This window comes from Saccopteryx leptura, chromosome 7, assembly GCF_036850995.1.
Source record: "Saccopteryx leptura isolate mSacLep1 chromosome 7, mSacLep1_pri_phased_curated, whole genome shotgun sequence".
Taxonomy (NCBI): domain Eukaryota; kingdom Metazoa; phylum Chordata; class Mammalia; order Chiroptera; family Emballonuridae; genus Saccopteryx; species Saccopteryx leptura.
Genome location: NC_089509.1, coordinates 6719749 through 6732209, shown reverse-complemented (window position 1 = coordinate 6732209; position 12461 = coordinate 6719749). Strand labels below are relative to the sequence as shown.

General features: G+C 41.9%; 1 protein-coding gene across 25 annotated transcripts in view; it reads right to left on the bottom strand.

Annotated features, from left to right (window-relative positions):
• CLASP1 (cytoplasmic linker associated protein 1) overlaps positions 1–12461 on the bottom strand; it is a 275934-nt gene that overhangs the window by 150458 nt on the left and 113015 nt on the right. For all 25 annotated transcript variants that reach the window (XM_066345675.1, XM_066345677.1, XM_066345681.1 and 22 more), the window contains exon 8: positions 6902–6969. In XM_066345675.1, the coding sequence (XP_066201772.1) occupies positions 6902–6969 (68 nt within the window). The remainder of the gene's footprint in view (positions 1–6901; positions 6970–12461) is intronic.

Genomic DNA, 12461 nt, shown 5'->3' with positions numbered 1-12461 from the left:
CACTTTCCTCTCTGTCTCTCTCTTCCCCTCCCGCAGCCAAGGCTCCATTGGAGCAAAGATGGCCCGGGCGCTGGGGATGGCTCTGTGGCCTCTGCCTCAGGCGCTAGAGTGGCTCTGGTCGCAACATGGCGACGCCCAGGATGGGCAGAGCATCGCCCCCTGGTGGGCGTGCCGGGTGGATCCCGGTCGGGCGCATGTGGGAGTCTGTCTGACTGTCTCTCCCCGTTTCCAGCTTCAGAAAAATGGAAAAAAAAAAAAAAAAAAAAAATTTTAACCAACTGGTTTCCCCTCCTGACAACAGATAACATTACTAACATAAACCTTAAGTAAGAATGTCAAAAAGCAATCTTAATTCCACATAGAAGATAAAGCAAGCTGTCAGTGGCAGCTTAAGCTGGCATCAGAAACAGTCCCTTCCAGGCTATTTTAGGCAGTCTTCTTAGCATGGCCCAGCTCACTTGCAGCTTTATAACACATTATCCCTGTATCAGTGATGATGGAAATACATTATTTCTAAGATAGCGGACCAAAATACCACACCTTGCAATCTGCAAAGTCTAATACACAAGCATGGGAGGGAATGGGCACCCACTATTAACACAGTTTTTAAAGACAATGCAAAATTATAAATGCCTGGCTTCCTAATAAAAAGACAGTCAATTCACTTTTCAATGAATGCTTTGTCCTAGCTGCACTGGGCAACAATTCAGACTTTCCCTACCAATTCAGCATTGGTCTATTTGTTTTCAGACTTGAACAAGTACTTCTAATTTTCAACAACTGAAAAATGATATCTAACATTTTCAAATTAAAAATGTTTTGGTAAAAAAACCCTAAGGTAGGATGCACCTGGCATCAAAATGATAACTTTATACACATTCATGTACAAGGGCTCATAATATTAAGATTATCTGATTATCTAAGTTTATGGTTTTGTTGGCAAATAGTATTTTGTCTTTTTCTGTCGCTACAATTTATGAAAATTTTCTGGATTTACCAGCATGATATTTTCATTCTTTCCTCATAAACATGTTAGTTTTGCTTACAAAACTAAAAAGCATGAACATATTTAACCAAATTAATATCCCTGGGCCTCTCCTCAATCAAGTTCATTAAAGATCATTAAGTGGCTGCAGACAAAGTACACTGACTCATCTACAATCACTGGCTCTTTCAAGCTGAAAATCCAGTTCTCCCATGAACACATGCATAGCGGCATGATTTTTAAAAAAGCTTATAAAGAGGCCCTGGCCAGTTGGCTCAGTGGTAGAGCGTCAGCCTGGCGTGTGGAAGTCCCGGGTTCGATTCCTGGCCAGGGCACACAGGAGAGGCGCCCATCTGCTTCTCCACACCTCCCCCTCTCCTTCCTCTCTGTCTCTCTCTTCTCCTCCCGCAGCCAAGGCTCCATTGGAGCAAAAGATGGCCCGGGCGCTGAGGATGGCTCCATGGCCTCTGCCTCAGGCGCTAGACTGGCTCTGGTCGAAACAGAGCGACACCCCGGATGGGCAGAGCATCGCCCCATGGTGGGCATGCCAGATGGATCCCGGTTAGGCGCATGTGGGAGTCTGTCTGACTGCCTCCCTGTTTCCAGCTTCAGAAAAATACAAAAAATAAAAATAAAAAATAAAAATAAAAAGCTTATAAAGAAAATAATTTTCTTTCAAACTCCATGGAAGGAAAAACTATAATTTTTGCTTCAAGGAGTTTGCTAATTATACGGAGATGGAAAAAAGAAAAAGAAACATCTATAGAACAATGTATTTTTTAACTCCCATATTCTTGCCATTCAAGCTGAAAGACCTCTGGGTAACCTATCAACAAAGAAGAACTATAGAAATATGAAGTAGTCTATTACAGACAGGACCAATTGCTACTCAGCTGTTTTTCTGTCGCTGATTTTGTCAAAATACAACCAAGGATGAAACCCATTTCTTTCTTAAGATTACTACTATTTCTTTCAACTTAGCTCAAATCCAGAGTTTTTAGTTCTTACTAGACAAAACATTGTTCACAAGTAAAAAATTTAAAAATTAGAGTCTATCAAAACTAAAAACTCTTAAACACCAAGAAAGTGAAAATACAACTCACAGAACTAGAATTCTCCCTCTCCACACTCCCTTCCTCTCCCATAGCCACAAATGATTTGAGCAATTTGGCCCCAGGTGCTGAGGATGGCTCCATGGCCTCACTTCAGGCACTGAAATAGTTCAGTTGCTAAACAATGAAGCACTGCCCCAGATGGGCAGGGCATCACCTGGTAGGGGGCTTGCCGGGTGGATCCCAGTCTGGGTGCATGCAAGAATCTGCATCTCTGCCTCCCTGCCTGCCCGTTTCTCACTTAATAAAAAAAATATATTAAAAGAGGGTGGTGGCATTTATCCATTGTTACTATTGTTTCTTTCTGCTATCAATATTTGATGACTAGAAAAAAGAAAATTGGGTCGCTGTTTTGATTTTTGACAGCTATTAAATATCTTACTGGTCTCTTAAAGTTACTGTAAAGAGGCCAATTATTTTTTTTTTGTATTTTTCCAAAGTTGGAAACGGGGAGGCAGTCAGACAGACCCCCGCATGCGCCCGACCAAGATCCACCCAGCATGCCCACCAGGGGGCGATGCTCTGCCCATCTGGGGCGTCGCTCTGCCGCAATCAGAGCCATTTTAGCGCCTGAGGCAGAGGCCACAGAGCCATCCTAAGCACCCAGGTCAACTTTGCTCCAATAGAGCCTCGGCTGCAGGAGGGGAAGAGAGAGACAGAGAGGAAGGAGAGGGGGAGGGGTGGAGAAGCAGATGGGCGCTTCTCCTGTGTGCCCTGGCCCAGAATTGAACCCGAGATTCCTGCACGCCAGGCCGACGCTCCACCACTGAGCCAACCAGCCAGGACCAAGAGGCCAAATTTATTTGAGTTAGGGAATTCTGAAATCTTTATACATGTGCTTCTAGGTTATTCTATTTTGGCTATAACAATTAAAATACTAATACTACATACGTATATACAAGGTACAACAAAGAAAGCTAAAATCATAAGACTTCAGTAAGTTTTAAGTTAAAGCTTCCTTACCATCTGCTATATTTAACATAGATGCCTAAAAGAACTGCTTTCATTCTCTCACCTACCCCTATATATATCATATACTCATACATGCACGCATGCATGCACACACACACAAATATCCCACAAAAATAAGAAAAGTTGGGAGCAATATTTACACCTGCGATTGAATAGATCTATACTTAGAAAAACTGTTGCTGTGATACACCCAATGCCACAGAATGTTGGTATTCTTAATGATTAAAACATGAAACAAATTTGAATCATGAGGCATGTTCATTAAAGCTATACACACATTCTCTCTCTCTCTCTCTCTCTCTCTCTCTCTCACACACACACACACACACACACACACACACACACACACTTCTAAGCAAGGCCTCCAATGAGAATATGGTCCTTCTCCCCAATGCCAGCACTGAGATTCAGTTTCATAGTTATAATACAGGTTATAAAACACAAACTCACTTTTCTACCTCTGCTACTACATCCTTGTCCAGTGCTATGTTGGTGTCAACAAGTTTTAAACTGGAAAACCATACACACTACACAAATACACACAAAAAAATTTAAAAGCATGTGTCTAGTAACTAGCTGAGTATTCCGGCCCATGCACACCATCAAGCCCATTCCTCACTGAAGCGTGGCTCCAAGGCCCATAGTTCTGGTCCCAGCAATACCAATGGTACATTTTTAAAGCATATATAAAAGTAAATACAAGAGTAGGGGATAATGGGATAGATGGTGATGGAGGGAGAGTTTACTTGGGGTGGTGAACACACAATGCAATACACAGATAATGTAATGTAGAATTGTGCACCTGAAATCTGTATGATTTTATTAACCATTGTCATTCCAATAAATTCAATAAAAAATTTAAAAAGCCCTGGCCAGTGGTACAGTGGATAGAGTGTCATTCCGGAGCACTAAGGTCACCAATTTGAGGCCAGAGTCACTGGCTTGATCCTAAGGTTGTGGGCTTGAGCTACAATCAGGGCACATATGAGCAGTAATGAATGACCTGACTAGATGGTAGTGTAGTGGATAGAGCATCGGCTTGGGATGCTGAGGACTCAGGTTCAAAGCCCTAAGGTCAATGGCTAGAATGTGGGCTCATCTGGCTTGAGCGCAGGCTTGCCAGCTTGAGTGTGGCATTGCTGGCTTGAGTGTGGGATCATAGACATGACCCCATGGTCGCTGGCTAGAGCCTAGAGGTCACTGGCTTAAAGCCTAAGGTTGCTGGCTTGAGCCCAAGGTCACTGGCTCAGCTGGAGCCCCTGGTCAAGGCACATATGAGAAAGCAATCAATCAATAACTAAAGTGGCCCAAATGTGAGTTGATGCTTCTCATGTCTCTTCCTTTCTGTCTGTCTCCCTGCCTGCCTTGCCTGTCTCTCAAAAAAAAAAAAAAAGAAGAAGAAGAAATCAATGGCACAACTAAAAGGAACAATGAGTTGATGCTTCCTTCTCTCTCCCTTCCCTTTCCCTCTCTCCGTACCTTCTTCTCTCTCAAAAAATAAATTTAAGGAAAAAAAAAGATGAATAATAAAAATTAAAGAAAAAAAAAGTAGGAGATAATGTACAGAAATTATGCCATGGTTAAAATTACATACAAATTACACAATTACAAAAAAATGAATTATATGAGAATATGAAACAAAAATGATTTATCCGTGATCGGTGAATTGTGGTATTCTTTTTTATTTTAATATTATTTTTATAAACATAGAAAAAAGAAATAGAGGCAAATAATAAAGGCATCTTTAGAAATTTAAGTATTTTATAAGAAACATGCTACCCAAAGACAAATTCTTTTCTGATAATGGTAGGGACACAGCAGAGCGTTAGTTAAAAGGCCCGGATCCGGTTCTGGCTTTGCCCGTCCTCTGGGGGAAATCACTGGGGGAATCACTCAAACATTTTTACAACCTTAAGAGCTGTACTATGACTTAAGACCCCAGCTATTCTGAAATAGCTGTGATGCAATGAGGTAGCCAGAGTTTAAAAAAGTTCTCATTAACAACTGTCTTTCTGATGACTTCCATTTATATAGTAATTACTCTTGCCTTTCCTTCCCCTTTTGGAATCACAAGAATTATCCACTTATCCTCAAATACCATTTCAAACTACAGAAAAAGGAATACAAATACTGTAAACAGTAGGTTGGAATTCAAGTCTGTTATTTTATTTTAAATTTTTTCAACAATATTTATTATATATCTACCAAATGCCAGGGACTTTTCGAGGCATTAGGATAAAAAAGGAATAAAACCAAGTTCTTGCCCTCATGAATAAGTAAAATATATATATACTGTAGTGACATGTACTAAGAAAGCAAGTTAAGCAGGATAAGGACACAGAGAGCTCCCTTAGAAAACTGTGTATGCTATTCCAGATGGCCTATGTAGAAGCAATCCTACTGCCAGTATCTGGATAAAACGAGGAAGGTGGCCATGATGACACGAGGGTGACAAATATTTCAAGCAGAGGAACCATACGCACAGGAGGCCCTGAAGCAGGAGAAGCTCAGAATGTACAACATTAGAAAGGAAGCCAATGGAACAGAATGCAAGAGAACTTTGAGGAAGAACAATACAAAGTGTCACTGGAATAGTGACAGCATCAAAGCATACAGGGCCTGGTGGGCTGTAGCAAGCCACTGAATTCGAGTGTCTGTGTGATGGGAAACCTCTGGAGGATTTTTCTTTTGTATTTTTCTGAATTTGGAAATGGGGAGGCAGTCAGACAGACTCCCGCATGCGCCTGAACGGGATCCACCCGGCATGCCCACCAGGGGGCGATGCTCTGCCCATCTTGGGCGTTGTTCCCTTGCAACCGGAGCCATTCTAGCACCTGTGGTGGAGGCCACAAAGCCATCCTCAGCGCCTGGGCCAACTTTGCTCCAATGGAACCTTGGCTGCGGGAGGGGAAGAGAGAGACAGAGAGGAAGGAGAGGGGGAGGGGTGGAGAAGCAGATGGGCACTTCTCCTGTGTGCCCTGGCTGGGAATCGAACCTGGGACTCCTGCACTCCAGGCCGACGTTCTACCACTGAGCCAACCGGCCAGGGCCTGGAGGATTTTTTTAAAAATTTTAAATAAGAGGTGGGGAGGCAGAGAGACAGACTCCAGCAAGCATCCAACCGGGATCCAACTGGCAAGCCACCTATGGGGCAATGCTCTGCCCATTTGGGGCCATTGCTCTGTTGCTTGGCAACTGAGCTATTTTAGTGCGTAGGGCAAGGCCATGGTGCCATCCTCAGCACTGAGGGTCAACCTGCCCAAATGAGCCATGGCTTGGGGGGGGGCGAGGAGAGCAGATGGGCACTTCTCCTGTGTGCCCTGACCAGGAATCAAACCCAGGACTTCCACATGCTGGGCAGACGCTCTACCACTGAGCCAAATGGCCAGGGCCTCTGGAGTATTTTAAACAGGGAATTAAGATCAGTTATATTCTAAAAGGATCACTCTGATTGCTGTGTGAAAAACAGACTTCAGGTGTTTGGAGAAAGAAAGGCAAGGATGTTGGTTAGGAGGCTACCATGAGAACACAGATCAAGTACAATGACAGCTTTCACTAAGAGAAGAAGGGTCGTTACCATGAGAATTATTGGGTTTCCAAATGTGTTCTTAAAAGTAAAGCCAACAGGATTAGCTGATGGACTCAGATAGGTTATGAAAGAATGTCAATGGCAACTCCATAGTATTTGTCCTTGGAAAGTGGGTAATGCAGGTTAAATCTTAAGACCTAGAAGCTCTTAGCTAGATATCAAACTCAGCTGTTCAGAAATTACATAAGCATTACTGACATAAAACTGAAAAAACAAAATAGAGTACCAGGTTTTTCTACTCACCATTTGCAGATTGTATCATGTTTCCAGATCTTTGGACTTCATCAAATTTTGTAAAAATGACATTCAACCTGTATGAAAAAATACATAGATAATAAACTACTAACCATCACTATTTACAGTAAATTAAAACACTAATGTGAGGCTGAGTCACACTCCAGAAAAGATAAATCAATGATACAAACTCACCTAATAACAAAAACAGTAACTATAATAACAATATCAATAGCCAATACTTGAGCATTTGCTACAGAACAAGCACTGAGCTAAGGGCTCTAACGGCAAGATCTCGTTTAACCCTTGTAACAGCCCTATAGGGGACTATCATCATCCCTGCTTCACAGATTAGGAGATGAGGACCCGAGCTTGCACGTGGTGACACAGGTGGGGGCGGAGACACCAGAACTAAAAGGGAGACTCCAGAGCCTATGCTCTCAGACACTGCATCAAACTTACTGCTTTCCGTAAAAGGTATGTACACAGCCCAAGCACAGGCTGGCAATTACTTAGGATAAAAATTTTCAAAATGCTCTAATATTATAACACAAAGGCTTTTCTTTTCTGTGACTTATGATTAATTTTAAAGTGCTATTAACAATTTCTATAGAAACAAACGTCATGACTGAATAATCTTCACCTTACAAGAATCAACATGACATTAACTTTTTATATGTGGATTTTCACCTTGACATTTAAATGGAAAGAAAACTCAACATTCCATCCTAGTGACACCAAAACTGAGAGGAAAATTGGGAGAATGGAGAAATAAAAAAAAAGGCTTTTTTTTTTTTAAAAAAAAGAGGCTTTTCCAAGAAAACCATAAATAGATTTGAGTAAGTATAAATGTTAAGATTCTGCCCTGGCTAATTGCTGAGTGTATAGAGCATCAACCTGGGATGTGCAAATGTCCCAGGTTCAATTTCCAGTCAGGGCACACATAAGAAGTAATCATCTACTTCTCTTTCCCTCCCTCTCCCCCTTCTCTCTCTCTCTTCCCCTCTCATAGCCAGTGGATCGACTGATTCGAGCCTTGGTCCCAGGCACTGAGGATAGCATGGTCAGTCCCAAAGCATCAGCCTCAGGTGCTAAAAATAGTTCAGTACTCAAGCAGCAACCCTAAACAAGGGTGTGAGTGGATCCTGGACAGGGCACATACAGGATTCTGTCTATCTCCCCTCTTCCCACTTAAAAAATAAATAAATAAAGGTTCCAAGGTAATGTACTTCTGCATTCAAACCTATGCCACCCATCTCAGGGACCAAACTAGAAATGTTAGCACTTCCTTACAAACCATCCTGTTACACAAGCTCTAATCATTTCACCCAAGTTTGTCTTTTCTTCCCAACCAGAAGAGAATTTCCTCAGGAGTAGAGACAGAAACGACTTTCTTTTTTAGTATTCTATACACACCAAAGAGGTAAAACAAAAGGGATGGACTAGCCTGATACACTTTTTCTCCCCCTTCCCATTCCATGGTTGGTATCAATAATCTTTTTAACCCATCCTCCCATCTAAGTCCAGATGTAGCCTCAGCATGCTACCCAAAGCTACTCCAGGCAGCCACTACCAATTAACCAAAGTTGGCATTAAAATAATAATCTATTTGTCATCTCAATAGCAAAGCTCTCCAATGGCTTAATAAACACATAAATAATACCACTAGACAGGTTGCCAGGGCATGCCCCAACCAAGTTACCACTTTATTGTGTCACAACCACACTCTCTGACATGAGCATGCCAGCAAAATTACAAGTTAGAGACAAGGAATATCTCTAGTCTAGTTGGTCCTGAAATTACTAGGAGTGGGCAATTATTTCCTCTATTTCTGGGAGACGATTCACCATCATCAATGGCAACTGTGGAAGACCCTATAGATTCCGTACCAGTGGTAATGTCTGCTCAGTAGGAATGAGAATGCTAAAAAGATGATCATTATTGGCACCTGCCAGTGAATTCAGAATCCCTCGAGCAGGCATGCCTTTCCCTCCACTTTCACACTCCTGTCTCACTAGCTGCCTCATTCTCCACTCAGTAATGACTATCCAATAGCTCCTAGCAAAGTTACCACCTCCAGAGATCAGAAACCTGACAGTCTAATACCAGCAAAGCATCCCTTACGAATGGCTTTTGTCTGCAAGTTCTAAGTACAGCAATAAAAAATGCCTCTTTCAGAAGCTAACAATTTGCATAAGTTTTAAAAGGAAGCATTTTATATGTTCAAAGACATTAAGTACATAACTAATAATAAACCTCTGAAGCCACCAAATGTTTTTCGGGTTTAATTTTAAATCTTTTCTTTTGATTACGCGAGAGGCGGGAAGGCAGAGAGACAGACTCCCACATGTGCCCCGACCCCAGGATCTACCCAGCAAGCCCCCTACCAGGATGGTCTGCCCATCTGGGGTTGTTGCTTGACAACTGAGCTATTTTAGCACCTAAGGTAGAGGCCATGGAGTCATCCTCAGTACCTAAGGCCAACTTACTTGAACCATTCAAGCCATAACTGCAGAAGGAGAAGGGAGGGTAAAGGGGTGGAGAAGCAGATGGTTGCATTTCCTGCGTGCCCTCACCAGGAATCATACCCGGGAATTCCACACACCAGGCCAATGTTCTACTGCTGAGCCAACTGGCCAGGGCCTTAATTTTAAATCTTTACATCTCAAATTTAAAATTAATTTCTTTACTAGTTTGACAAATAATATGATTTTCCCCATGTTTTTCTGAATTTTATATTCAACTCTTCAATCCAATTGTCATTTCTTTTATTAGTAAGATTTAGATCTATTTATCTGTTCCTAAAATATTTTATAATATAAATTTAAAGTAATTTCGTAGAAATAAATACTAGTAATCCCACAATCAACAAACCTCACAAATACACCCAGACCTTCTCATTGGCTTTTTAGTCCACCACTCCTTAATATGAGCAGACAACCAAAAATTCTAAAATCCATAAGCAAAGATTCTAACGTGAAAGAGACCAACATGAACAAACACATATCCAATTTAGAAGAAATAGGAGACTATGAAAAGTTTTTTAAATGTCAACAATAAATCCAAAGAGTTGAACTCTGAAAATCACAGAAACAAACAGTGGCATAGCCCTTCACAACTGACAGAACAAGGAACTCAAAATATATGCTCCTCCAAAGGCACAAAGGAAATACTAAATACTAGCAAAGTGTTTAATTTCCAGTTGTTTTTTTTTTGTTTTTTTTTTACAGAGGCAGAGATAGACAGGGACAGACAGACAGGAACGGAGAGAGATGAGAAGCATCAATCATCAGTTTCTCGTTGCGCGTTGCGACTTCTTAGTTGTTCATTGATTGCTTTCTCACATGTGCCTTGACCGCGGGCCTTCAGCAGACTGAGTAACCCCTTGCTGGAGCCAGCGACCTTGGGTCTAAGCTGGTGAATGAACTCTTTGCTCAAGCCAGATGAGCCCGCACGCAAGCTGGCGACCTCGGGGTCTTGAACCTGGGTCCTTCCGCATCCCAGTCCGACGCTCTATCCACTGCGCCACCACCTGGTCAGGCTAATTTCCAGAGTTATAAAAAAGTCAGACTTACAACAATCCAAGGAGCATTCTTCAAGAAAAACTGCTGAATTGGTAAGAATATCGAGTTTCCTATTGCTTTCCTAAGCCCTACTTCCAGCTCCAACTCACCAGCTAAACACCAAAAGCCTCACATTAGTCATCTGAAAACCAGCAGCCTCACAGAAGAGCGGAACAGGTCTGCAGCTCAGTGAAAATCCCCATTCCCAGAGAACTGTTATCATTTAACCCATCTGGCATATCCTGAACCCTTCCAGCCATTCACAAGATTTGTCTTTGTCTGAAGTGGTTCAAAGCGTACTCAGTTCACGACCCTTTACATTCTGAAGCCATGATCAAAGAGAGGGAAAACCGGTGAACACGGCAGTTGCCTGAGATGACAGTAACTGAAGCCAAGAAACTTACCCAAAAACTTAAAAGGAAAAACTGAAAAATAAGATGTTTACAAGGTCTGAGAAGCTCTGAAGCATTCTTGGGAAACCAGAAAGGCACACATATGTACAAGGCTGACTATGTGCCCAGGAAAACCCAGGAAGGCACGAGCTCACCTCTGGCCACCCCAAGGCTCTGCACAGGAGGCAGGAAAGGGGAGGCAGAGATGCACACAGCCCACTCCCAGCAAGCTGAAAGCATGCCCCAAACACAACAGAGAGCCCTCCAGCAGAGGCCGAGAGACACACTGGTTGGAGACATTTAAAAAAATCTCTGTCCAACCATTAGCTGAACATTCAAGTTAACCAAGCAGAGGCTTCAGCAGTCACACACAACAAAAAAAATACAGACTTTACAGAATTAGTTCAGGAAAGAGTTACAAACACCACTAACAACAAACCTGGGGCAGGGGGAAAGAATGTGATTTCCAAAGTTGCCACAGTGTCAACTTTGAAATGATCAGTGTCAACAAAAAATTATGAGACATGTAAAGAAACAAGAAAATATCACCCATACATAGGAAAAAAAAAGTCGACAGAAATTATTCTTAATAGAAGCCCATAGGTTGGAATTACCCTGAAATCAATAATTTACTTAAAATCAACTATTAAAAGTATGTTGTAAAGAACTAGAGGAAATGTCTCACCAAATAGAGATATCAATAAAGAGATAGAAAACATAAATAAATAAAAAAATTCTAGAAATGGAAAGTACAGTAACTGAAAACATCACTAGAAGGACTCAACAATGGATTTTAGCTGGCAGGAGAAAGCAGCAGTAAACTTGAGCATGAGTCCATTGACAATACCCAACTGGAGAAACAGAAGAGGAAAACAGGGGGAAAAAAAGAACAGTACCTAAGAGCTCATCATCTTACAATTCCAGTGCAAACATAATGGGAATCACAGGAGAGAAGAAAAAAAGGACAGAAAGACTATATGAAGAAAATAATGACCACAAACTTGCCCAATTTTACATAAAATATTGATCTACATTCTAAAGAAGCTTTAACACACTCCAAATAGGATAAAGTGAAAGAGATCCTAACCTGGACCCATGATAAGCAAATTGTTAAGAGAAAAGAAAAAGAGAAAATCTTTAAAGCAACAATACCGAACTTCCTATCATGTACAAGATCCTCAATAATATTAATAACTGATTTCTTTATTAAGTGAAAGGCAGGGAGGCAGAGAAACAGACTCCCACATGTGCTCCGACCAGTATCCACTTGGCAAGTCCCATACCAGGCGATGCTCTAACCACCTGAGCCCACTGCTCTATTGCTCAGCAACTGAGCTATTTTAGTGCCTGAGGCAAGGCCATGGAGCCATCCTCAGTGCCCAGGGCCAAACTTGCTAGAACAGTTCAAGCCACTGGCTGCAGGAGTGGAAGAGAGAGAGAAGGGGGGAAATAAATGGTGGGGGAGAGAAGCAGATGGTCACTTCTCCTCTGTGCCCTGACCAAGAATTGAACCCATGACTTCCAAATGCTGGGCTGATGTTCTACCACTGAGCCAACTGGCCAAGGACACTTATTTCTAATTAAAAAAAACAAACAAAAGACAGTGAAGGGCAG